The 25,610-nt window shown below is 60.4% G+C and overlaps 7 protein-coding genes across 7 annotated transcripts in view; 5 read left to right on the top strand and 2 right to left on the bottom strand.

Moving 5' to 3' along the window:
• Positions 1 to 143: 143 nt before the first annotated feature.
• On the bottom strand, positions 144 to 1,244 carry MNEG_2175 (hypothetical protein; the record flags this gene model as incomplete). Its single annotated transcript, XM_014049356.1, has 4 exons — positions 144 to 163; positions 322 to 742; positions 924 to 954; positions 1,156 to 1,244. 4 exons carry the CDS (start codon positions 1,242 to 1,244, stop codon positions 144 to 146), a joined length of 561 nt encoding a protein of 186 aa, XP_013904810.1.
• A 1,466-nt stretch (positions 1,245 to 2,710) lies between these two features.
• On the bottom strand, positions 2,711 to 4,897 carry MNEG_2174 (hypothetical protein; the record flags this gene model as incomplete). The annotated part of the gene is made up of 5 exons (XM_014049355.1): positions 2,711 to 3,328; positions 3,463 to 3,601; positions 4,017 to 4,060; positions 4,232 to 4,603; positions 4,826 to 4,897. 5 exons carry the CDS (start codon positions 4,895 to 4,897, stop codon positions 2,711 to 2,713), a joined length of 1,245 nt encoding a protein of 414 aa, XP_013904809.1.
• Positions 4,898 to 6,807: 1,910 nt separating this feature from the next.
• On the top strand, positions 6,808 to 10,423 carry MNEG_2173 (polyamine oxidase (propane-1,3-diamine-forming); the record flags this gene model as incomplete). Its single annotated transcript, XM_014049354.1, has 10 exons — positions 6,808 to 7,071; positions 7,366 to 7,628; positions 7,862 to 8,102; positions 8,270 to 8,467; positions 8,643 to 8,712; positions 8,853 to 8,941; positions 9,165 to 9,350; positions 9,629 to 9,758; positions 10,048 to 10,124; positions 10,346 to 10,423. 10 exons carry the CDS (start codon positions 6,808 to 6,810, stop codon positions 10,421 to 10,423), a joined length of 1,596 nt encoding a protein of 531 aa, XP_013904808.1.
• A 2,060-nt stretch (positions 10,424 to 12,483) lies between these two features.
• MNEG_2172 (polyamine oxidase (propane-1,3-diamine-forming)) lies at positions 12,484 to 16,074 on the top strand (the record flags this gene model as incomplete). The annotated part of the gene is made up of 10 exons (XM_014049353.1): positions 12,484 to 12,756; positions 13,048 to 13,310; positions 13,533 to 13,776; positions 13,911 to 14,111; positions 14,263 to 14,332; positions 14,539 to 14,621; positions 14,849 to 15,034; positions 15,293 to 15,422; positions 15,590 to 15,669; positions 15,985 to 16,074. The coding sequence occupies 10 exons, from the start codon at positions 12,484 to 12,486 to the stop codon at positions 16,072 to 16,074; spliced, it is 1,620 nt and encodes a 539-aa protein (XP_013904807.1).
• A 2,365-nt stretch (positions 16,075 to 18,439) lies between these two features.
• MNEG_2171 (Polyamine oxidase) lies at positions 18,440 to 20,173 on the top strand (the record flags this gene model as incomplete). Its single annotated transcript, XM_014049352.1, has 4 exons — positions 18,440 to 18,712; positions 19,007 to 19,269; positions 19,538 to 19,781; positions 19,976 to 20,173. The coding sequence occupies 4 exons, from the start codon at positions 18,440 to 18,442 to the stop codon at positions 20,171 to 20,173; spliced, it is 978 nt and encodes a 325-aa protein (XP_013904806.1).
• Positions 20,174 to 20,593: 420 nt separating this feature from the next.
• MNEG_2170 (Polyamine oxidase) lies at positions 20,594 to 22,121 on the top strand (the record flags this gene model as incomplete). The annotated part of the gene is made up of 5 exons (XM_014049351.1): positions 20,594 to 20,665; positions 20,933 to 21,118; positions 21,400 to 21,529; positions 21,722 to 21,801; positions 22,032 to 22,121. 5 exons carry the CDS (start codon positions 20,594 to 20,596, stop codon positions 22,119 to 22,121), a joined length of 558 nt encoding a protein of 185 aa, XP_013904805.1.
• Positions 22,122 to 24,264: 2,143 nt separating this feature from the next.
• Positions 24,265 to 25,610, top strand: part of MNEG_2169 (hypothetical protein) — a gene marked incomplete at both ends in the record, with an annotated part of 5,122 nt that continues 3,776 nt past the window's right edge. The window contains 2 exons of the mRNA XM_014049350.1: positions 24,265 to 24,465; positions 24,974 to 25,022. Of these exons, the coding sequence (XP_013904804.1) occupies positions 24,265 to 24,465; positions 24,974 to 25,022 (250 nt within the window). The remainder of the gene's footprint in view (positions 24,466 to 24,973; positions 25,023 to 25,610) is intronic.

The raw sequence follows: 25,610 nt of genomic DNA, 5'->3' as shown, positions 1-25,610 counted from the left end.
CCCCCGCGCCGCCGCCGCTGCCGCCGCCGGGCCCGCCCAGCTGCCGCGCGGCCTTGGCGCGCCGCTTCTCCTGCATCTTGTGGCGCAGCTGCAGCTTCCGCAGGGCCTCCAGCGCGCTCGCGCGCCCGCTGTCCTCCGCCAGGTCAAGCGGCGTCGCGCCGTCCTTGTCAGCGTGGAACACGTCGGCCCCGTGGTTGGCCAGCAGCCAGATGCAGTCCGTCGAGCCGTACATCGCCGCATACGACAGCGCGCTGCGCCCCGCGCGGTCGAGCGCGTCGGCCTGCGCGCCGCCCTCAAGCAGCGCCTCCGCTGCGCTCGCACGGTCGCTGAACACCGCCACCATCAGCGCTGTGTACCCGTTGTCGTCGGTCGCCTCCACGTCTGCGCCGCACTCAATGAGCGCCCGCACGGCGGCCGCCTCGCCGTTGTTGGCCGCGTGCATCAGGGGGGTGCCCTTGCGGACGCCGTCGGCCTCCTCCAGGTCAGCGTCGAACTCAGCCAGCACGCCGACGGCGCCCGCCTGGCCAAGCTGCGCCGCGCTGAGCACGAGGTACGTCGCAACCTCGCTGGCCGTCCCGGGCTCCACCAGCCCGTCGTCCTCCTCCGCCTCGACGCCCTCCAGCAGCGCGCGCAGCGCGCCGCAGTCGCCGCGCTCCACGGCGGCCATGAGCTCGCCCGCGCGGCGCCGGTGGTCCTCCGTCACGCGGCGCTCGAGGTCGGGCGTGTCTTCATACACATTGGCCTGGGGGCGATTGGCAGCAAGCGGGCCAGGTATGGGCAGGAGAGGGCGCGTGCGCGCACGGCCGCATGCGCACGCAACCCCCCAGTGCTCGTATACCAGTTGCTGCCGCTGTCAGGCACCGCACAATGCTCGCATTGCCCGATCAAAAGACCGCCCGTCTGCATCGCCTTGCGGCACCCACCAGTGCGTACGTAATCTGCACCAGCTTGTTGCTGCAATGGGGGGGGGGTGCCGCCGGCCGTTGCCCAGCAAAAACGGTCAGCTTCAGCGGCCAGCCCAAAACAGCCGTGCACGCACCTGCAGCTGACACGTCAGCCCCCAAAATAAGCTGGAGTCCTGCGGCAGCACATTAATGCACCTCATGCCCCGGCTGCCCCTGACTTCAGACTACATGCGCATGCGACCCCACTCACTCGACATCTTCGCGGATGGGCCCAGCGCGGCGCATGCAGCGCGCACACGTGCATACGCCTTCGCCGAAACCGCCATAGCCCTTGCCCATTCGTGGCAGGGTGATGTTGAGGTTCAAGTTTGCTAGCGCCGATAGCTCGCTCCCCGTGAGGTTGCCAAGCGGCGGATCGCAGCTTGCCGGTAGTGTCGCGCCCGCAGCGCCGCTGCCGCCGAGCGCGCCGCCGCCACCGAGGGCTGCCTTGCCCTTGCCACCAACGCGTGGCATCAGACCTGCATGTTGAGCAAAGCACGCCCTGCTTAGATGGCGCTTCCCAGGCACTGCTGCTCGAGCACAGGGCAGCAAGGCCGGGTGTCCTCCTGGTCCGCTCCCCGTACAGGAAGGCACAGTGCTATTTTCTGCAGGTCGTCCCAGCTGCCGTCCCTGTAGGAGCTCGCTTTCATCAGTCGGGCCGCGGGCTGGTTGCACACCTGCTAGTGCCCACGCATCAGGAAGCGGCTAAAAGCAAAGGCCTCGCCAGTGGACACCAAAAGGCGGCTGCAAGCAGGGACAGTGATGTACTGGGGATGTGCAAGCCTGCAGGCAAACACACGAAGAGCGCCTGTGTATATGGGTGTGGCAACAACGTCCAATGAGCCTTTTCGAAAATATTTGAGACAACAAGTCCCACCATCTATTCCGTGATCTTGCTTTGGTTGCACCTGCCACTGCCGGTTCCAGGGCTATTGTGGCCTATACGCAGACAAAACAGGCAGCTTGAGCAACGTCATATGATACTTGAAACGTTGCAGACAGATATAGCCTTTGTAGGGGGTGATGTGACACACACTCCAGGATTTATTGAACCGACACGCCCGCAGTTCTCAGCAGCACGGCTTGCATGCGGCGTAGCCATGTTCCGTTTTCAGGCGAGCCATACAGGGCGTTATTGAGCGCAATGCTGTCAGTATCATAACTTGTGCATGCGGCTGTGCGTGCCGTCAGATGTCCAACAATTCGAATTGAGCAACCCCCAAAAATGTGTTGACAACAAGTTGGGTGTGGGTGTCCGGCGTAGTCCTAGTTCCGTTTTACTTCATTGATGCTAAGAAACGAATGTTGGCTGGTCCGTGCGCAACTCCAGTCTCGTGGTCTTTCGCATAATCTTGTTGCCCAAGAATGATAGGCAGGATCAGCACCAGTCTTGTCACGATGCGCAAACGGCGCCCCCAGAGGCAGCAGCTGCTGCATGAAAGGTTCAGCACTGGCCCTCGTACAAGTCGCTGCCGCCAGGCAGGGGAGGTGAAAGTACATGTGAGTAAATGCAGGGCCCGATTGCCGCTGCAGCCGCAAGTGTTGTTGTCGCGGCTGCTGCCAGCTGGCGCCAGCTGCAATGAGGAGGTGTCGCCTTGACTTGTTCTTGCGATCTTTGGCCGCACAATTGTTGAAAAAAGGTGCGTGCAAGGCGGCCACTGTTTATGCATGCCGCGTCAGGGCCAAGGGTACGAGTCAAGAACCACGCCCGCAGTCAGCGGCCATTCGATGCGTGCGGCCGCGCCGCCGGCCCGCCTGCGCGCGGCTCACGCCGGGGCCGCCTCGCTCTCCGCGCGTGGCGCAAGCCCCATGCGCTGCATCATGCGCGCCTTCCTGGACAGCTTCTGGCAGTCCTGGTCAGGCGCCGCCGGCGCGGCCACATCCTCCTGGGAGGCCGCCGCCGCCGCCGCCTCCGCCGCCGCGTCAGCCTCGGCCGCCGGAGCCGCCGCCGCCTTGCGCCCCCGCGCGCCCCCGCTGCCGCCCGTCTTGCGCCGCGCCGCGCCCTTGCCCGCCGCCCCTGCGGCCGGGGCCAGCGCTTCGGGCGCTGCCGCCTCGGCTTCCTGTTCAGCCCCAGTCTCCGAGGCCGCGGCGCCCTTGCCACCGCGCCCTGCGCCGCTGGCCTTGCGGCCCCTGGCCGGCTTCTTCCGCTGCGGCCCCTCGCCCTCCTCTTCCTCCGCACCGGCCTCGGCCTCCGCTGCCTGCGCGTCGGGCTCGCACCCGTTGCCCTCGCCGCGCAGCCAGCCGCCCCAGGACGCCTTGGCCTTGCGGGCGGCGATGTCCTCCTCCTTCTCCCCAGTGACCAGGTGCACCAAGTAATCGTGGACGTTTGAGAAGCCGGCGCTGCGCGCCAGGAACACGATCTGGGCGGTTGGCTCGAGGCTGGCCTGGAGGATGACGGCGGGGATGGGTGGAGTGAGGGCCGCAGCGAGAGGGCGGGCGGCGAGTTGGGCCGGGAAGCACAACGGCTGTGCGTAATCACGCAGTGAGTGCGCTGGTCACGCCGCAGCCCAGCGCCCACCTTCTTGCGGCAAGGGCCGCAGTTGCAGCATATGACGCAGCCGGGGCCGCAGGAGCCGCGGCAGGCGGGGCACACCCACGCGGCGCTCTCGGCGGCCGCCTCGGCGTCCTCGCCGTGGCGGTTCTTGAGGCACTTGTGGCTGTGGGCAGGCGGCAGCGGTTTGGCGGGAGGACAAATGTGACCGCAGCCGCCGGTGCACACTCAGAACCAGGCTGATGATAACAAAAGCCCACATTGGGAGAGACGCTGGCGAGCAACATGCGCGTGCATGAGCTGCTGGCTGGGAGTCATTGCCCCTCGCTGTGTGCTGCCTCACCAGAAGGAGTACGGCATCTTCCCCTTGCCGCACTTGGGGTGCGTGCACGTCACATGAGCCTCCAGCGTTTTTTGGCGGCACCTGCCCCGTTACGATCGTGTGACCCAGGGAGAGGCGGTGTGTTGCGGCAGGAGGCAGCGAGGGCACATGGCCAGGTGGCGAGGCAGGGCGCTTGGTCGCTCGACGTTGCACGAGCCTGTGGCCGCACATGCAAGCGCATATGCTCAAAGCCACCCACCAATGGCAGGTGACGCCAAACTTTGAGTCGTAGACGCGGCCGCCCTGTGCAGCGCGCAGCGTGGTGCGTTTGGCGGCGGTGGTTGTGGCTAGTCGGCACAAAAATTTGCGGCAACTCACGTTCAGCATCGTGCAGCCATGCAAGGCGCTGAGGGTCGCAGGCGACGCCGCTACAATCGCGACAGCATGCTTCGACCGCTGCCTTGACCGACCCACCTGCACGCGCACGCCCTTGCCCGAGTCCTTGGGCCCGCGCGTCGCCTTGCTGGCCGCGGCCTTTCGCGCCTTCGTCTCCCCCTCGGTCGCGCGCTTGGCCTCCAGCTCGGCGCGCAGCTTCTCGGCGGCGTTCGAGTCAAGCTGCAGCTGCTTGATCTTCTCAGTGTAGTCAATCGGGTCGCGTGCGGCGCCACCCTCACCCCTGATGGGCAGGTCAACCTTGTAGTTGACCTCACTGCGCGGCCGCGCGGACCGCCGAATATCTTGCGGGTCCACGGGCTCCGACGGCGCCGCACGGGCACGCTTCGGCCGCGTGGGCCTGGCGTCGGCGAGCTGCTGCACGGCCGCGACCGAATCGTGGATGCCGAGCTCCTGCGTGGGATGGTGTCGGGGGTGGCGGCTACCGCGGTGGTGCGCTTGCGACCGCAGGCGCCAAGTGACCAGAGGTCCAGGGAGATGATATCTGCTGCGTATGCAGCTGACCGGGACACTGTGGGTCCCGCGGGAACCTAACGTATATCTCCTATCACAACCAGGCACACTACGCCAGGTCCCCAACGCACGCGGCTTGTGGTGCCATCCTCCCGCGCGCACCGCAATTTTTTGCTTGTTCGCCTCGATCCGGCGTTCTCGCTCAAGCTCATACGCCGTCTTCTCCTCCGCCATGCTTGCAGCTGCTCCCTCCCGCCTAGACTCCAGATCACCGCTTTTGATCTTGAAGTGTGTATGCAGGGCGTCTCAATGATGTAGTGCAGAATTTTGTGCTAGTGAAAGTGCCGGGGTCCTCAAAGTAAGACTTTTCATCGCGGCCGGGGGTTTGGCGGGCGATTCAGATACATCGTCATGAGACCGCCACGCGGCGACCTCCTCCTGCGTCGCATTCCGATCAACTCGCATTCGCATTGAATCACAACACTGCACGTGGGTAGCTACATGCACATGAGAAGATTGAGCCAGTGCGCAATGACTCCAGGGGCACACCCGGCGCCCAGCCCAGCCATGGCATCCAGGTAATGCGAAATAGCGTCAACATGCAAGTCTGGGTCTCTCTCAAGAGATTGACGAGTTGTTGCTGGGGCGTGCCAGCATGACATCTTTGGTATTTGCCGGTGTGTCACCTGCCAAGTTTCCAGGGGCTTCCTGCGGTTGACCTCGCCAGGTCCCGTGCTCCTCTACGGCCACATGGCATGCCTGAGCGCCCCTAGTAGCCGCACGGCAATGACAGCGCCACCCAATTTGTCAACGGCAGGCTACAGAGCACAACTTGCCATGCTAGAAACCACCACCTCCTCGTTTCAAAAGTCAGAGGAGGCGATCGCCCCGCCACACTTGCACCGCAGGGGTGGGCGCTGGCAGCTGCCGTGGTCCAGTGTCAGAAGGCTGGGTGCCATTGTGTCGGGCTGTGGCCGAGGCTTGCGCCAGCTGCAACCGCCTCTGCGTTGCACCACATGCTACGTTCTTGCCGTGCCCCGCTTGCCCACACCCGCCAACTGCCTTCCCGCAGCCGCTGCTGCACACCACTGGCCCCCAATAACAGCGTACCATCCCGGACGCTAAGCTATTATTGGGGGCCAGTGGATGGGAAGGGCCCATTGCCGCCTTGGACGAGCCGTTGCGGTGCTGCTGTAATGCTGCCCGTGCCTGGATACAACGTCAAGAATTTTGTGTTGCGAACATCCCAAAGAGCCGGCGACAGAACATTGGCACAAGCTCTACGGCCCGTTTGCTTGGAAATTCCCTATAGCATAGCCCCTGGTCACGCTGCGGTTGTGCGCCGGCCATTAACTTGTGTGTACGGCCAGCGTACTTGCCAGGCGTGCAGCGTAGCCTCGCACCAGGCTGCACCAGACAATGTACACTTGCACTGTGCACCGTGCCCACGATGTTGACCAGCACTGAGTGGGCATCACGTGCTTGAGGTCGCAGCCCTTGCTGCGAGCGCTGCAATCAGCTACGCTGTACTCTCTGTTGTTGGCCGCTGGCGTGCAGCACCTGCTCTCCCCCTCGCACGGTGAATCCAGCAACTGGATCTGTCGCCGAGCAATCAACGGGCTTCACATACCACTTGGCTGCACCCAGTCTGGAGTCGGGCGGTATCTGAGGCGGGGGCCGAGCGAGAACCTCACCGTTCCCGACGCACTGTGAACAAAGGGGTGACAGCCGGATGACCTCCGTCACCAGGACCTCCCGTACGTGGTGCCGCCACGGAAATTTATGCAAACAAGTAGGTCGAAGCATGTTTCCCTTGGAGGTCAAGCCAGGGGGTTGTCACTGCCGTGGTCACAAGCGAGGAAGAGACCCTAGCTTCTTCCAGCCGACGCAAGATTTCCACCCATCTCGTCGGACCGGTCATATTAGGTTTCGTTGTGTTCAGTTTGCTTCCGCGTGTCGTAAGGGTTTGCACAGCCACGGCCACTTGGACCGTGCCTGCCGTGTGCTGGACGCACATTAAACAAAGGCCTCCCACATCTCTGACGGCTCGAAAGCACAGCTTAACTCAAACAGCCACAGGTCACCCATAAATCCCGTCACTGGGACCTAGGCCTGGGCCGCCGACTCGCCGACAGCCAACCGTCATGATGCTCCGCCGCACGCCGTTGGCTGCGGCCGCCGCGCTCGCCGCACTTCTGCTGCTGCCTTTTGTGGATCACGCAGCCGCCCAGAAGACAGCGACAGTGGGTATCGTGGGTGCTGGGTTTGCCGGCATCCGTGCCGCCAGCATCCTGCAGGCTGCAGGCGTAGACTACATCGTGCTCGAGGCCAGCGACAGGGTGGGCGGCCGTGTGCGCCAGACTGAGATCCTGCCGTATGGCGGCGCCAACCTTGGACCCAACAAGGAGGTGGGGCTGGGACCGGGGCTGCGATAGGTCTGGGAGGGTAGGAAGTGGAGGGCACCGCAGCTCTACCTCACATGGCACAGTCAGCGATGCTCTCCCGCGACTCGGTCAAAACCCACAGCGGTGCTGGCAGCAGGCACGACGGCTGTTGACAAGGGAGGGGCATGCGCGTCTCTCATCAATAGTGGACAGTTCGCATTGCGTCGCACCATGACTGGCGTGGGCAGCCTCCCAGGGGTGGTGCATGACTGCCATGTGAACTAACACCAAACAGCCACGCCTCTGCTCAACATGCAGTTCGTGGAGCTGGGCGCCAACTGGGTCCAGGGCCTTACGGGCAACCCAATCTACGACCTGGTCAAGACTTGCGGCCTGAATGGCACCCCCCAAAACTGGGACTCTGTCATCACTTTTGACGAGGCTGGCAAGCCCCTGCCTGACAACAAGATCCCCTGGCGCCAGTTTGACACAGCTATGAAGTGCGCCGCGTCGACCGTGAAGCAGGCGATTGAGAGCAACGCCTATGGCGACCTTGACGTACGTGCGGCCTACCGCGTTTGGTGAGAGCTGCTCCCTATCACGATGTTGTGCGGGCACCGAAGCGGGTATGGCACCTCCTGGGCGGCATATGTTCGTGCAGCCCCTCATTTCTTGGCATAACCGCGCCAGGCCGGGCTGGAAATTCTCACCCATAAAGCGCCGTGCATGCACATGCCCCCCTACTTTCGCCCTGCACAAAGAGCTGTTGCCAAGCATGCGCACTGGCTTTTTTCCTGCATGCTCCATCGCGCAGCGGCTGGAACCCTGTGAAGCCCATCGATTACGCGGTCGAGTGGTACAGCGTCAACTTTGAATGGTCCGAGACCGCCGAGATGATCTCTTCTCGCTTCACGCAGCCGGACAACGTCTACTCAGATTTTGAGGATGCTGACATCTTTGCCAACCAGCAAACAGAGCTCGGCCTTGCCAAGCTCGTCACCTGCCTGGCCAGCCGCTCAAACGTCACCAGCAACAAAATAAAGCTGAACACCAAGGTGCGGGCGGTGTCGATCCGAGACACGCAATGCTGGTTCCTGGCCTGCAAGCTGCAGGCTGGCTGCACGGCCGCCACCAGCAATCCCATCCGTGAATGGCCCCCACCCTAACTGCTCCTTGTCCTCTCATTTGGACCTACCTCACCCTCCCCAAATGGCCCACGCAGGTGACCTCTTTCGCCATCACCAACCAAGACAAGGTGACCGTCAAGACTACCGGGGACACCTACACATTTGATTACGTCATCAACACCATGCCGATCGGCCACCTGCAGCGCAACCTCGACACGCTGTTCCCCACCTCGCTCATCACACCTGCCAAGCGGGCCGCCCTGATGCAGTTCCGCATGGGCACTTACACCAAGGTGGGGGCAGTGTGCACTGGCAAGCCTCGCCTGACCCAGCGTGGGGCAGACCTGCGCGCGGCTACTATCTAGCCGCCTTGCTTTGGCATTGAATAGAGGAGACAACGGCCACTTAACCTGCAGCTTTCGATCACATACATCTGCACCAAATGATTTCTTGTTATGGCGACTGCAGATCTTCCTGAAGTTTGAGAGCACCTTCTGGGACCCGACAACCCAGTTCATCCTCCAGGCACCCAACAATGGTGGGTGCCACCCGTCAGCCCCTGCATGTTTGCTGCGTTGTCAACCAAGATTTCATCAGACTGAGGGCATTCATGGCTTACTGCACTCTTCACACGCTGACACATGCGACCTGCCCTTTCCAAAATTTTTTGGCTCTCAGGTGCTTCCAACACGCTCCTCTGGCAGAGCCTGAACCCGAGCTCAGGCGGCTTCCTGCCAGGCTCAAACATCCTGTTCATGACGGCAAGTGTAAAGGGCAAAAAGGGACGCCCCTGCATGTAGGCATGTCGTGTTGAAACTGAAAGCATACTGATGCCAAAGCCAAAACGATTTCTCATGGTTAATTGCGTACTCAACATAGCACGGCCTCGACCCTCCTTTCAGGGTTCCATGCTTGCCTGACTTTCCCCGGCAGCCATGCTTGCCTTGCCGTACTTCTGGCCCAGCATCGCCCACCCTCCACTCACCACAGCTCACCGACGTCATGGCGGCCTCCATTGAGAACTTGTCTGACGAACAAATCCTCCAGAACATGATCCAGCGCCTGCAGCAGATCTACCCCCAGGCCAACACCACGTCGCCCTACAGGCTCATCGGCTATGTCATCCCCCGCTGGTACACCAACGACCTGTTCGGTGGAAGCTTCACCAACTGGCCGGTGCGCCTGCACTGGGGTCGCAGCTGGGCCTGTCGCAGCTAGGCATTGCTCACATGAGTTTAGGGAGGGGGGCAGCATCACTGGTGCCTGTGCTGCACGATATCGTTGGATTTTTGCCAGTGTTGTCTGCCCCTGGCTTTTGTGCCACAACCTTTTGAGTAGCTGCTGGGACGTCTGGCGGGCATTCTGGCTGTGCTTGCAGGGTTGGTTTTCCACTCCCTCGTGCAACCACCCTCTGACAGCTGCGACGCTGCACACTGTGCGCGCTTTGATTGCAGGCGGGCATGGGCCTCGACGCCTACGAGCTCTGGAGGGCGCCCGTCGGCACCCCCGACTCCCTGGCAAGGCCGGGCAAGATCCTCTTCTCGGGCGAGGCCGCCTGCAGGCGCATGAACGGCTATATGTCGGGTGCGTGCGGGGCGCACTCTCCACTCTCGCGCCATGTGTGGCAGAGCAGCGCGCTGCAGGGCGTGCCTAGTGCAAGGCGGGCAGCGCGGCGTCTGACACAAAGTACGGTCTGCTGTTACTCGGGGTTGGGGCAAGATGGTCGGAGATTGAGGCAAGCAGCAGGCAAATTGACGTCCACGCCACGGTGCACTTGTGTCACCAGAATTGCCGACCCCGCCAAGCTGATCCACTTGTGCAGCAGTCCGCAAGCAGCGTCGACCGACACGAGGCCGCGCACTCGCATTTGCAGGTGGCTACGGCGCTGGTGAGAGGAGCGCCAACCAGATTCTCAAGGCCCTGGGCAAGTTTGCCGGCGACCCCGATGAGGTGCGCTACCCGGCCTCGTCAGCGCGCATGCAATGGTGCAGCGCAACTGTGCCGGCCTGCGCACGCCCCCCACGACTTGAATGCAGGCAGGCGAAGCCCTCGCCGCAGTGCCAGGGGTCCGATTGCGCATGCAGTTGCCACGCTTGTGATGCATCTGGGTGTAGCTCCTATTTGCACCCCAAGGGCTCACTGTATTCATCATGCAAACCCATTTTACACAGAACATCTGCGAGCGCAAGCTCACCTCCAATGGCAAGCCGCTCGGCAACAAGGCTCGCGGCTCTGGCCGCGCCGTTTAAGCGCTTGCTCCCACGAGCCAGCGAGGTCCGCCTGGCATCGCGAGCCAGCCAGCCTGCAAGGGGAGGCCGCGACCACCGGCCCCCGCACAATTCCACCGGCCCGGTGGGATTGCGCGCTACAGCCGGGCCGTAGGGCATTGCTCATATTCTTCGCCGGCGCGCAGGCACAGACACACTTGAGCATGGTTTAGCATGTCGGGAAAAAAATGCGGACCGCTGTCTGGTACATCCTAGCCGTTCCGTTCGGGGCTGTCCTCCCACACGATCGAGGTTGCCGGACTCCAGTATTGCAATCTGCTCGCATGCGAGCTCGCACCCAGGTTGGCGCAAGCAGGTCTGGTCCAGCATGGCCAGCACGCCGGCGCGGCCGACCGTGCTGCCTGTCCCGTTGACGTTGATGTGTCCTCACTACCCTGACGGCCAGAAGTTTGCATAACTTTCTGGGCGTGCTCGCCCCAGGAAGTTGCACGCCGCATCCTGAGTCGCAGGGACGGGCGCTTCCTTGCGTGTGCGGCAATCTGAACAGACGCCTGTTTGCGGGGTTTCAAGGCATCGGCCCCGGGTGCAAAGCGCGGGTTGGCGTGTGCTGTGTGCGCTCGCCTGTAGGCTAAAGACGCTTCGGCTGGCGATCAAAGGATGGATTTGATTTGCAAATTTCTATTTACTGTGGCTTTTGGCCCGACTATCAGCAACTGCGCCCGGCTCACAGTCTGCACGCCTTCCTCCTCGTGTCCAGCACATGCCACCAGACGTTTGTTCCCTTTGGGGGGAAGAGCGCTGGGCGAGCGGCTGGCGTCACAGGCGGGAAGCCCTTGCCCCGTCCCACCTAGCAAGCACATGCATCAGTCAAGGCGGACCAAGCGTGGAGCACCTCCATTCCGAATATGCTGATCCACTCTCCTCCTATGCTGCCGGACAGTTCATGGTGTCCCCAGGAACGCCCCCGCTGGTCTTGCCCACACTTCTGAAAGCCGGCTGGTCATCATCAAGTTGCATTGCCATGCACATTTGGCGTCAGCCCCGGCACGGCGACGCTCTCCTCCTCGCCTTAACCCGATCATCTACGTTGGTCAAGCTGCGTTGCCTGCTCGCTTGAGTTCTCGGGGCAGGGCTGGCTTGGCAATGCCAATGCAGTCACCGCCCAGTTCCTGAGCCATTCTGTTTCTTTGATGCAAGGAGCGATCCTGTTTGGGGAATGGGCTATTGCACGGCGTGTAAGCACTCTGTCGCCAAGTCCATCCGCTGCGTAGCGGGGCTGCATCAAGATTACGGAATGAGCGGGCTGTTACACTGTCAGGTCGCCGACGCGGATCAGCATCCGTCAGCTGCCGCAAGCAGCATCTGACACTGTGTTACAGAAAAGAAAGGTCAGTCAACGCGAGCAACCAGTGCCCAATCCAGGCACCATTGCAATCGTACGGTCGAGAGTCCTCACGTCCCTGCGATGTCACCAGCACACTCGTGGCGATGGCGCCACCCAGCAGCCACCTGCAGAAGTAGAAGTGCAGGTGGAGCATGACGGGCATCAGGAGGTGATCGAAATCATGGTGCCCTTCCCCCCATCTATTTTCTCAATCACAGCGCTGTCAGCTTCCGCCTTGGCCTTTCTTCACGATGCAGTTCATGTGGCAGTTCATGTGGCACAGTGCAGCGATGTGCTCTGCGCCGATGCCACAGTGGCTCGCAATGTTGTAAGATTGAGTCTCTACTTTATCTCTGAGTGCTGCAGCGGAATGTCGTTGCAGTTTTGAACGTGCGAGGCCTGTGAGTCACCCATGCTTCAAACGCTCCAGTGAATTCGCTCCGAACCCACGCCATCAGACATACGGTTGGTGGAGCATACACAAAACATCCGTGACAGTCATTCAGCGCGACTTAGGATTACCGCAGGTTTGCCACCGAACGCCGTTCACGAGTGGCCGCGGGTTATCCACGGGTCTGGCGCCCCAAAGCTTCACTGACGAGCACTGTACCCGTCTGGACAACCTGCGAACCCCTTGAGCACCTGCACCAGAACGTGTCACTGCGCGAAGTGCCCCCACCGGCGCGTGCCCAGCAGCATGACGATGCGGCGCAGCCGCTCCCGGCCGTCTGCGGCCGCCGCCCTGAGCGCATTGGCCCTGCTGGGCCTGCCGCTGCTGGCGAATGCCGTCACCGTCTCAGCCAAGGTCGGCATCGTGGGCGCGGGCATTGCTGGCATTCGCGCCGCCAGCATCCTGGAGGCGGCGGGTGTTGATTACGTTGTGCTGGAGGCCAGCGACAGGGTGGGCGGCCGCATGCGCCAGGCGGAGATCCAGCCGTATGGGGGCGCCAACCTGGGATCTAACAAGGAGGTGGGTGTGGCAGCCGCTGCGCTGTGCGATGGACACGATGTTGATGTCGCACTGGCAGTTCCCAGTCGGGATGTGCAGCCATGCAAGCGCAACGGACTCTCGCGCACTAGCCAGCCACACGCATGCCACAACTGTTGCATTTGACTTGGACTGCCCCCTTCTCCCCATACCTCTCTCCTCAGCCTTCTGACCACTCCAGCTGTTTCTTTGCCCTGTCCTTTTGCTTGCTTTCTGCTCCTCATCTGTCCGCGACACGTGCCCTTTCTCACCCCCACCCCCCCTCCGCTGCAGTTTATCGAGCTGGGAGCCAACTGGATCCAGGGCCTGAGGGGAAACCCTGTCTTCGAGCTGGCCGTCACCTGCGGCCTCAACAGCACCGCCCAGAACTGGGACTCGGTCACAACCTTCAATGAGTTGGGGCAGCCCCTGCCTGACGACCAGATCCCCTGGGACCAGTTCGACACCGCCGTGGAGTGCGCGGCGTCCACAATCAAGCAGCAGCTGGATAGCAATGCTTATGGCGACATCGACGTGCGCGCGGCCTACCGCGTCTGGTGAGGCGGGCGGCGCGCCCCCCTTCATCAAACCACTTCTTTTGTGACGTGACAAGAGACGATGGAGAGCCCCTGCTCGGTGTCCCACGCCGCCTGAGTCGTGCCGTGCGCATTCATCGCCTGCTGGTTAGCCCTGTGGCATGCGTTCTGCCCTTGGCACCCTGTGAGCAATTTCCTATTCACGCTGCCACCTGCCTATTTCCTGTCCCCGCCCTCTTCCAGCGGCTGGAATCCCGTCAAGCCCATTGATTATGCTGTTGAGTGGTGGTCTGTCAACTTTGAGTGGGCCGAGACCGCCGAGATGGTATCATCGCGCTACACCCAGCCCGCCAATGCCTACACGGATTTTGAGGACGCTGACCTCTTCGCCCATCAGCAGACAGAGGGCGGCATCGCCAAGCTTGTCACCTGCCTGGCGAACAGGTCAAACATCAACACCAACAGGCGCATCAAATTCAACACCAAGGTTCGGCTTGCTTGGGCCCGGGCAGAGCATGGGATTGTCTGAGCAGCTGCTACACATGCATGGGGCCCCACCGTGCAGTCTTGATATGCCCTGACAAGCATGCATCACGGCTTTTCCTCCTCTCTGCTGCACAGGTGCTTTCCTTCAACGTTAACAACAAAGACAAGGTCGTGGTAAAGACCAACACGAGCACCGACTACAAATTCGACTACGTCATCAGCACGCTGCCCATCGGCCACCTGCAGCGCAACCTCGACACGCTGTTCCCGGCCTCGTACTGGCCGCCGGCCAAGCGCGCCGCGCTCATGCAGTTCCGCATGGCCACATACACCAAGGTAAGCGCCGTGAAGGACCGGCGCTTGCACACGCCGCCGCCCACAACGTAACACGCCGCCATGTGTACCGTCAACGCTGAAACGCATCCTGCTGCCCTGATCAATCAAACTCGCTGATGCAACCCTTGCCTGCCATCCCTGCCGCCCCCAGATTTTCCTCAAATTTGAGAGCACCTTCTGGGACCCGGCCGTCCAATTCATCTTGCAGGCACCCAACAACGGTCAGCTGCGCCTTGGCGCTTGCCAGCTGCAACTCCGCCTCTCACATCCGCTGACGTCACTTGCTTGGGGTCGTGCTTGCTGTCTTGAGAAGACCGTCTCCAGCACAAGCGTGCGCGCGCTGACGTGTCTCTCTCTGCTTAAGGCGGCTCTGTGATGCCTCCTTAGCATCCCTCATCACAATGCTATACCTTAACTATCAACCCAGGTGCCAGCAACATGGTCCTCTGGCAGAGCCTGTCCCCCAACACTGGCGGGTTCATCCCAGGCTCCAACATTTTGATGATGACGGTGCGCAGGGCTGCGTGCAGCATGCAAGCCGCACGTGTGGCCAACGTGCGAGCGGCAGAGGCGTGATCTACCGCTTGCACTTGATTTCACACCTAGACGCGCGCGCGCGCACACACACACACACACACACACACACACACGTGTGTGTTTGTATGCATGGACCCGGGCACACATCCTCGCACTCGCGCTTCACACACACAACCGCACGCCACGTCCACCTCATACAGCTCACCGACGTGATGTCGGCCTCCATGGAGTCGCTGCCTGACGAGGTCATCCTGAGGACCCTGGTCCAGCGCCTGCAGCAGATCTACCCCCAGGCCAACACCACGTCGCCCTACAGGCTCATCGGCTACGTCATCCCCCGCTGGTACACCAACGAGCTGTTTGGCGGCAGCTACACCAACTGGCCGGTGCGCGCACGCCTCGCGTAGGGGCCTGCCTGCTTCGTAAACCGCTAAGGTTGAGCTTGGACAGTGCATGTTGAGAATTATGAGGCGCACGTTGATGAATCTGGTTTTTTTCGCAGGCAAGCCCGGGTTGCATTTGTGGCCATTGTCTTGTTACCTGACTTGTGTATGAGACCTATGAAGAAAGAGTGGGGTGCAAGCGGCGATAAGCACTTTGAGTCGCACCCCTGAGATCCCAGCAATATCTGCTGCTCCGCGCAGGCCGGCATGTCGCGGGAGGAATACGAGCTGTGGCGTGCCCCGGTGGGCAGTGACGGCAACCTTTCCAAGCCCGGAAAGATCCTGTTTTCTGGCGAAGCGGCCTGCAGGCGCATCAACGGCTACATGCCCAGTGAGTGCCTGGGTGCTGATGACCGCTCTCCAGCCAGACGGCTGGTGCCCTGGCAGGCAATTTCGGCGCTTCTGGTGTTTGTTTGCGAAGAGTGGCGGCCGCATTTGTGCAACTGCTGGGTGCTGAATGTCTGCCCCTGCTCGGCCTGTTGATGCTGCTGCTTTCAGGTGGTTACGCTGCCGGCGAGAGGAGCGCCAAGCAGGTGCTGCAGGCTATTGGCAAGTCCGGCTTTGGCGACCCCGACCAGGTGGGTGGGCCGTGCTGTAAAGGAGTACTTGGCAGCTGGCGATACAGCAAAATCCTACTTGCACACGCGCTGCCTGTGCAATACTCTTTTGCAAGGGCGGGCATGGAGCTGCGTGCGCGTGCGTGGATGTGTGTGAGTGCATGTTGTTGTTGTAGTGCATGTGTACGCGCGTGTGTGGGACAGAGAGCCTGCACTTCAACATGCGTACATTATGCTAGTTCCAGACTGTGCACAATCTTGACGCAGGCTGCCATGTACAATTCAGACACCAATCTCGCCTCTCCCTGTCCACCCATTCCTCACGGCTCCCCCCAGAACATCTGCGAGCGCCAACTCACCCTCAACGGAAAGCCAACGGGCACCCGGGGCCGTGGCTGCGGTCGTGGCCGCAGGCGCCGCCCTTAAGGCTGCGAGGCTCTGGGTGGCCCTACTTACATCGCATGGGAGGGTTTTCAGGGGTTGCTATACCCCTCCAGCCGTCCGCGGATCCCTCAGACGCTGTGCTGTCAACAGACAAACGATTTCAGCTGATCTCCCACAAACAACATCACGCCGCACTTACGATTTCCAATTCGGCAGCACTTTGACAGCTCTCAACACACTGCTCACAACTGTGCGGCAGCACACACTGTGCGCGTGGCTTTTGGGCAGCCCTGTGCCTCCTTGGGCTGTTCGATCTGTCCATTAGGTTTCTGGATGCGCTGACCTGTGCACAAACCCTGCCGTCAGTCTCTGCGAAGGTGGCAGGGGCACAGGTGCCTTTGAACCTGCCGCAGCACTAGCCCAGCATAACATCACCAAACTGGGGGGCTCATCGATGCGATACTGCGCCACGCGTGCTGCCCGGCTGCCCAGTTCAACTGGGCAGCTGAGTCCGGAGCAACGACCGCGGCTCATTTTTGAGGCAGTGATGCTGGCGCGTTGCACTGATCTCTCTAAAACACGCGGCAGAACCGCACGGTGTCTCAAAGGCCATGTGCCTGCATCCTCAACACGCTCTCTACGCGGCCCCGCCGCTGCCTTCAAGTATCTGAGCAAGCCTTGGATCATTGGACACACACGTTCTCAGCCGCGCTTTGCCAAACCTGTGCCCCTGGCGCTTGCGCATTATTTTGCTTTTTGTGGTCTGGGGGCAGTGGATGCACTTAAAGGGGGTCACACACGAACAGGTGCATTGTCGAGACCGATCCTGCGTCACGGTTGCTGTGCCGCCTTGCTCACTTGCAAAGCCTGCGCACATATACTGACTGGGCAGCCTGGACACCCTTGCACCTCACCACACTTGCAACAGAAATGTGCAAGTGCGCTCACCTGCCTGGACCACCCTCTTGCTGATCCGTCCCTATGTGTTGCCTGTGGATTTTAGACGCACATTCAACGTGGCCAGGGGACGAAACACACCGCAACACGCGGGTGGGCCCGGTCAAGCCTCTTCTGGATCGTGCAACTTGTCACCTGCAAATCTGCCCACCTGTGCCACTTTTCGCCTCTAGCTGCTTGCAGTGGCGCGTTCCCAAGCGCGCTTGCCCATCAAAACCCTTGCTTGCAGAGAGCACACACGCGCCTTCCCCGCTCGCTGTGGCGGGGCGTCGCACGGTGACAACTATCTCAATCGTACACTGTTGCTTGAGCACCTCTGTGGACAAGTCATTTAGACTGGAGCTTTGCATGCCCTCGCCCAGGCGCCCCATGAGCACGCACTCCTTTGACCCACTGTGCGCATCCTGTTGTAATCCTCCATCAGCGGGCAGGCCAGGCACGCTGTTGGCATGATGCGTGCCTCTGTCCTGACTGTCAAATGCGCCGTCGCTGCAGAGCCCCATCAGAATCTCATATTCTTATGATGTTGGAGTCCTCTGTCTCAGAAATTATAAGTAGGCCACAGAAAGCAGAGCTACAGGTAGCCTGACGGCTCGTGTGTGTGCGGCGCCTGCAGCGCTATGCGCCTGCTACGAAGCAAAGCCAACGCGATAGGCGCATGCCGATCAGGGCCCTTCATGTGTCACATGGGGCCGAACGCATAGCATTAGAGGCGCTGCCGGTTTCGCGGCAGCACTGCGAGAGAGAGTCCAGACTTGGGAGCTGTTCTCATGTTCTGGTGTGAAGTGGCAACCGGGAGTGTGCAGGATCAGAGACGTGGTCTGACCCGCTCTTGCCAGGCATCACAGCACAATCAGTGATCAGAATCCCCGCCAGTTGAGTAGCTTTGACACGGGGCACCTTGGTGCATCTCGTTCACACCGCACTTCCACTGCGCCCCAGCGTTTAGGGCGCAGCAGTATGTTGTTGATGAGTCGAGCGGTGACGTGTATAATAATACCACTGAGTACGCTTTCACCCAGTGCCTGAATCAGATAGCAATAGTGGTGTTGCAAGTTGCCATCAGAACTGCAGTGTGCAGGGGTGACGGTGGAGCTGGGATTCAGGGATGTCAAGTGAGTGCTCTGTCATGAAGCTCGTCAGAAGCAACAGCCCACCATTGTTGCTGGCACGGTTTCAAACGCAGCACCTCTGCTACTCACAACATAATTTCGGGAAAATAAATCTAAAAAGTTTGCGACCACCGCAACTGTACCTACGTGGTTCAAATTCACCCGTAGTCCGCCGGGTGACCCAAGCAAAACACACGTCCAGGCGGCAGCCTCTTTCGCTCGTTGCGCCCACAACCACCATCATAAGCACCATTTCATTTCTGTTAGGGCGCAAGCGAAGCGTCGCTGTTACACCAACTGCGTCTTCACGCGGTCGCACGCTATCGCCTGCTGACAGCATGACGGTGCTACCCCGGCGCTCTCGGTCCGCTGCGGCTGCCGCCTTGAGCGCGTTGGCCCTGCTGGGCCTGCCGCTGCTGGCGAGCGCCGTCACCGTCTCGGCCAAGGTCGGCATCGTGGGCGCGGGCATTGCTGGCATCCGCGCCGCCAGCATCCTGGAGGCGGCGGGTGTTGACTATGTTGTGCTGGAGGCCAGCGACAGGGTGGGCGGCCGCATGCGCCAAGCGGCGATCCAGCCGTATGGCGGCGCCAACCTGGGACCCACCAAGGAGGTAAGGGCCGTGCTGCCCCTTGAGTTGCTGCAGCAGTTGCGGTCACGGTTGAGCAAGCCAGTAAACCTACGGCTCGTTCTTGCAGCATGCCTGCGAGCACGTGTGCACATGTGCATGCACACACACACACACACACACGCACACACACACACACACGAGCACACACACAAGCACCTGCAATCACACACATAAACACCCACGCGCACATACCCACACACACATTGTCCTTGTCCTGTCTCTTTGCTCATTCGCGCTAGCTGCACTGTGCCCCTGATACCCCACAACCTCCTTCAGTTTGTAGAGCTGGGTGCCAACTGGATCCAGGGCCTGAAGGGCAACCCAGTGTACGATTTGGCTATCTCCTGTGGCCTCAACAGCACCGCCCAGAACTGGGACTCGGTTACAACCTTCGATGAGCTGGGGCAGCCCCTGCCGGACAACCAGATCCCCTGGGACGAGTTTGACGCCGCTGTGCAGTGTGCAGCGTCAACAGTCAAACAGCAGCTGGATAGCAACGCTTATGGCGATATTGACGTGCGCGCGGCCTACCGACTCTGGTGAGCCCGATGGCGCGTGTCAGTCCACTGTTTCACAGCCTAAGCGAGCCCATCAGATAGCCTACGCCATTCCGCGGCATAAGTGTACAATCAATTATTAGCTGCTCTTGTAGCGTTTGCGCATTTGCATGCTATGCCTGGGCCACAGCCTGTGCGTGTGCGACCCTGCATCACAGCAACACTACAACAAGCCCTCTCTTCCCGCATTGCTGTCACTCAAGTATATTTCCACGCACGCTACTATCGCCCTCCCTGCCCGATCTTTCAGCGGCTGGAACCCCGTCAAGCCCATTGATTATGCTGTTGAGTGGTGGTCTGTCAACTTTGAGTGGGCCGAGACAGCTGAGATGGTCTCATCCCGCTACACCCAGCCCGCTCTCGCATACACGGATTTTGAGGACGCTGACCTCTTCGCCCATCAGCAGACCGAGGGCGGCCTTGCCAAGCTTGTCACCTGCCTGGCTGCCAAGTCAAAAATCGACCTCAACAGGCGTGTCAAGCTCAACACCAAGGTGCGGCTCGTGCAAAATTACGTGCCATCAAATGGCCCAAGCAGCCACGCAGGTGCCTGCATTCGCTGAGAGGCCACTAATCAACTGCCACAAATGTATGCTGCAAAATCCACTAAAATCTTGTGTGCTCCGCTCATCTCTTGTCTGTTGCGGCTGCCAAGGTGCAATCCTTCAAAGTCAATAACAGAAACCAGGTAGTTGTGAAGACCGACACAAAATTCGACTTCAAATTCGATTACGTCATCAGCACGCTGCCCATCGCCAACCTTCAGCGCAACCTCGACACGCTGTTCCCAGCCTCGTACTGGCCGCCGGCCAAGCGCGCCGCCCTGATGCAGTTCCGCATGGCCACATACACCAAGGCAGGCACCCTGTTGATAGCAGGGCAATAATCCATGCAATAGAGTCAATGTGGCGCACCAGGTGGCCCAGCACTGCCGTCTCAAGCCAGTGATTGCAGGAGGCTCGCATGCCGTACGCTGTCTTTTCAACTAGAGCGGCATCCCTGACCATGCTACTCTTGCATCCCGCTGGATTCCAGATCTTCCTCAAGTTCGAGAGTACCTTCTGGGACCCCACTGTCCAGTTCATCCTTCAGGCACCCAACAATGGTGGGGCGTCACAGCCTGCATAAGCATGCAATAATGTTGGCTGCTCGGGATGGGGTTTGAGGTTCGTGAGTGCCTGAACCTTCTTTTTAAACCTGCTTCCTGATCACATTGCTGCATGCTTCACATCTCAGCCAATGGCGTCCGGATTTCAGGTTGCCGTCAAACTGGTCTGTTCTGCATATGCCTTCAGGTGCCACCAACATGGTCCTCTGGCAGAGCCTGTCGCCCAACACTGGAGGCTTCTTGCCGGGCTCAAACATCCTTATGATGACGGTGGGCACGCCCTGCTGGCTTGTGTCATGCGCCGTGCATTTGTAGAAGCCTGGTGCTTTGACTGGATGTCGGGCTGCGTGCGGATGGCGTGACGGACTGCGAGCATACAAGCATACCATTATGACGAGCTCCTTGTTGTGCGCGTGTTGACAGTTGCAAGGCAGCAAGCAAGAGGGTGAGGATGCCCGTAATATCCTGCAAGAATGTCTGTGTGCAGCAAACCTGCACGCTCGTTTAAGCTGCGGTCCCTGCACGACTCGCGCGCAGCTCACGGACGTGATGTCGGCCTCCATGGAGTCCCTGCCTGACGAGGTCATCCTGAGGACCCTGGTCCAGCGCCTGCAGCAGATCTACCCCCAGGCCAACACCACGTCGCCCTACAGGCTCATCGGCTACGTCATCCCCCGCTGGTACACCAACGAGCTGTTTGGCGGCAGCTACACCAACTGGCCGGTGCGCCCACTGCTCGCCTAGGGGCCTACCGGCTGTTTGTGAGGAGACTGTTCAGCTAGTGCCTGAAAGCAGTTGGGGGAAGCTAAGCTCTCTAGCTGCCATTCACCAAGCTGACTCTTGACAGTTGATGGTCCAAAAAATCCAATGAGACAGCCTGGTGCGCTCACGCAGCCAAGCGACCGACTCAGAGCGGATTGAGGATGTGCAAAGTTCATATCAGAAAACCAAGCGCGCCATCAACCTTGCCAATGGGTCCGGCCCCACCTTATTCGATCATGCAGGCCGGCATGTCGCGGGAGGAATACGAGCTGTGGCGCGCCCCTGTGGGCAGCTTTGGGCCCCTGCTGATCCCGGGCAAGATCCTGTTTTCTGGCGAGGCGGCCTGCAGGCGCATCAACGGCTACATGCCGAGTGAGCGCCCGGGCCCTACCTGGCCTCCCACCATTCACTACGCTGGTGCCCTGGCAGTCCGCAGTGGCGCTTGCGATGTTTTGTTGCGACAGAGTGACGGCAACATGCATGTATGCATTCGTGCGATGAGAGCACGGCTACTGGTTGCCAAGTTTATGCGCCTGCGCTGCCTGTTGGTGCTGGTGCTCCCAGGTGGCTACGCCGCCGGGGAGAGGAGCGCCAAGCAGGTCCTGCTGGCCATGGGCAGGTTTGGCTTTGGCGACCCTGATCAGGTGGGCGGGCGGCGCCGCATCCGTGCCCTGCAATGAGAGCCTGTGTGTCTGTGAGGGAAGAAAGCGAACATGCACATCCGTGCACACATGGACTGCTGTGCATGTATCTGTTTGATTTGACGTCCAGGGAGCTCAGAAATCCCGCCTTGGGGCGCCCAGCTGCTATTTCGAGTCAGCAGCACGAATGATAACCGCTGTTCGTCTGTATCAACCCCTGGTATCCGTCGCAGAGCCTCTGCGAGCGCCAGCTCACGGTTAATGGCAAGCCGCTGGGGACCAAGGGCCGCGGCGTCGGTCGCGGCCGCAGGTCGCGCCCCTAGATAGAGTGGATCCAGCTGCTGCTTAGGCCCTCCATCTCAGGAGGAGGTGCCCGTCAATGCGCGAGGCGCCCGTCATGCCACAAGGTCCCCTGACCTTTGATTCATTGGACAATCAGCTAGCTTGACGCCCGAAAGGCGGAGTTGCAAGCACTTTGAGGGCTTATCTGATATTACGCCAATCACTCCTTCAAACACACTTTTTGCTTACCGGGATATTCAGTCATGGCGGGCCATCTGCACTCTGGCACCCACCTGGGCTGCTTGCAGTAGCACATTCGGTGCTCGTGCTGCCACGCGCTCAGTTGCTGCAGGGTTGGACTGGTGTGGGGCACAACACACCAGTCCTACCAGTATGCGGCCGCCATTGGCGGCCCTTGGGGTGACCAACCCCATCTCTGCAAGCGTCCGCCCCTGCGTTGCTGCATACGACCTTCCTGACCAACCCCTCCTTGGCCTCCTGTTCCCCATCGGCACCTGCACAGCACAGCTGCACTTGAAGTGGGGTGTAAAATGATGAAGCAAAGCTGCCACTCGTGCTGTGCTGCTATCACCGTGGGCTGGTGGCCTCTGGTGCTGCCCTGTCCGCTGCATTCTGATCTACTCATCACGGTGCGAGCAGCCTGCGTGTGCATTGATCCCTACTTAATTTATCCCTACTTAATTCACACAAATCTTTTTTTGTTTTCAAGGCCTGTGCACACCACACAACTGATCGGTTGTGGCTGCAGGGTCACACCTTGCAAACGTTGTGGGAACTTCCATTGGGTGTCTGACATCAGGCCTAGGGGCACGACTCACGCGCGTTCTCAAAAGCGCATTTCGATTTGGTGCAGCTCTTGCGTACTTTGGGTCTTGAGGGCACACCCACACAACGCACTTGCATGGTGGGGAACACAGCTACGGGCCGACCTGACACGACGCTTCTAATGCAGCGCTTCATGCCACACTTCTGTGCTGGGCGCCTGCATCGCTTCTCACGTTTTTGTCCCGGACTTACGACCACAGTCAATGCAACGAGCCGCTCAGATCGCCTGCATGTGGCACTCGTCTGCTCGCGCATGACTCAGCGAGGTGCCCTGTCTCGAGCACAGCTTCTGGCTTGCATTATAGGTCGAGCGGCGCCGCCACGCACCCACACGCTTCGATGAAACGCAGCCCACTCACACTGGTTGTGGAGGACTTTGTTACCCCTGGGTATTTGGGATCCATCACGCACTCTGCTGTGGCGACCTTTGGCAGAGAACCGTTGCTGACGTCGCTTTGGCTGTCCCCAACTGCCATGTTATTAGCCCGCCCCTATATTTTAATTCAACAAGCACGCAAATCCCAGCAAAGCCAACTTCGCCCTTGTTATGCACCACCCCCACTTCTGACACGTGTGCTGAGATCGTGGCTGTGATCACACGGAGGCTGCCAGTGTAACATGGCTACACTGTTCCGGTGAAATTTTGCTTGAAAGGCCAAGAGTATGTCCAACTCTGTTGAGCAATGTGTACAGGCGTTTCAAGCAATCCGCCGGCGGTGCACCCTGGTGTGACTCACGCAAGGGCAAATTGCATCAGCCACTTACATGACACATTGGCATGGATCATGGCCTTACTTGATGGACCGGCCGCTGTTGCACAGATCCGGAGGCAATTGCCGTTTTATAAGGTGGGGCGGGCGGGCGAGCGGGTGCACGGTAGTCACAAACATTGCAACTCTGCATTCGAGCATTTGCTACCATATGCAAAAACAACTACCAGAAACAAACCAATTCCTGCACCTCGTACACACATACAGACAACTCAGCAGCCATTCTGATCAAAGTGGGCATGGCACCAGCAGGCCTCCAACGGACGTGCGGAGAACAGGCCGTTGCAGACACGAGTGCCATTTTGACCGCAGCCATGACTAGCGCTCGACACTCATCATCATAGTACAGCTTGCCACCCGCCAGCTGCTTCGAATCAAGGATTCAAAAGATAAAACATGTGCTGGTACAATATTTAGATTCAGGCCGTTCGGAAATGATGGCGCCAGATCTACCGCGGAGATCACTAAGCAAATACTGAGCTTTTCTCTGAATACTGATTACTGTGAACACTCGTACACATCGTTCAGTGATTCTGCATCGCGTGATTTTCACGAGGGATCGCCCGGCATGGCTTTCGACACTCTGCAGCTATTAGCTGCAAAGTTCAGCTTAGACGGGCACCCTCTGCAGGCCATGAAGTGCCTGGAGGCGAGCCTGAGCCTGTCGCCGATGCCTGCTGATGCGGCGCAGGTCCGCCTGCGCGCGGCGCGCCTGCTGCTGCAGCACACCACCAACCTTGCGGAGGTTAAGCAACACCTTCAAAAGGCCGTGAGTGCCGTTTGTGATTGCCACCAGCCGGGTGAAGTCGCCCCGCAGCCACAGCCGCCCGCTTCCTGGGTGACGTCGCTCCTCAACAGGACGGCATGAAATCGACCACTGACGCCGGGCCTCGTCCGCGATTTGCTGCACCGATTTGCTGCGTGCTGCGCAGCAACTGCTAGTGCAGAAGCTGCCGTCCCACCATATTCTGAAGTGCGAGGTTGCCGCACTCCTGGGCAAAGCGCACAAAGTGCGGTGGGGCGGAGCCGGTGTTGTTGTCTGGTATGCACATGGCAAGCGGCGATGGATGAGCTCGCAGTGGGTCAATGGCCCACAGTGCATGGGGCTTCCTGGAGCCATGGAACCCAGCCAGCGCATGTGCGTGACCTGTGACGGGCATTCGCACGTGCTGTGTGCCCCATGTGGCCCAATTCTTTTACAGTCGCTCGCGCCTTCAACTCTGCACGTACTTAGTATTGCGGAGAAGTTGACTTCCAAAAGGGGGCCTATGCCAAAGGCCTGGACGTCTGCAGTCAGGCGCTCTCTGGTGCCGGCGCTGGGGACAGGTGGGCCCCACAACGGCAGGTGGCCGCTCTCTCTGCGCATGACCGCTGTTGACCTTGACCCCTGAACACACTGCGGGAGCCAGTAAGTGTTGCTTGCAAAGAGTCTAGTTCTCAAGCCGCCCCCCAAACGATGCCTACGCTCAGCCTCGCCGCCCTCCCATATGCACGCGCCCCTCCGACTCCCGCCGCCCCAACCTGCAGCGCTTCCCGAGCCCAGCTGCAACGCTGGGCCTGCTACTTCCACCTGCGCATTGCGGACGCGCTGGCGTCCCAGGCGGACTCGCAGGGCGCGGCGGCCGCCGCAGAGAGGGGCCTGGGTGTCGCCCGGAGCGCGGGGCTGGCCGTCGAGGAGGTGAGGCCGGGGCCATCGTGACCGCTCATGCAGCCGGCGCTCGGCCTGCTGTGAACGCGAGCAACGGCAGCAAGGGGCTGAGCGCTCTGCGTCAGGCCAGGTGCAGCAGCTGCGGCCGCGCTACAAACCGCCACCGCGTGCCATCTCTTGCAGCTGGTTGTGCGCCTGTTCCAAATGCAGCTCTGCATGGTGGCGTGGGACCGCCCCGCCACAGAGGGCGTGATCACGGCGGTGGG

The sequence above is a fragment of the Monoraphidium neglectum genome (genome assembly GCF_000611645.1).
Source record: "Monoraphidium neglectum strain SAG 48.87 unplaced genomic scaffold scaffold00237, whole genome shotgun sequence".
NCBI lineage: Eukaryota > Viridiplantae > Chlorophyta > Chlorophyceae > Sphaeropleales > Selenastraceae > Monoraphidium > Monoraphidium neglectum.
This window is presented reverse-complemented; position numbering and strand designations above follow the sequence as displayed.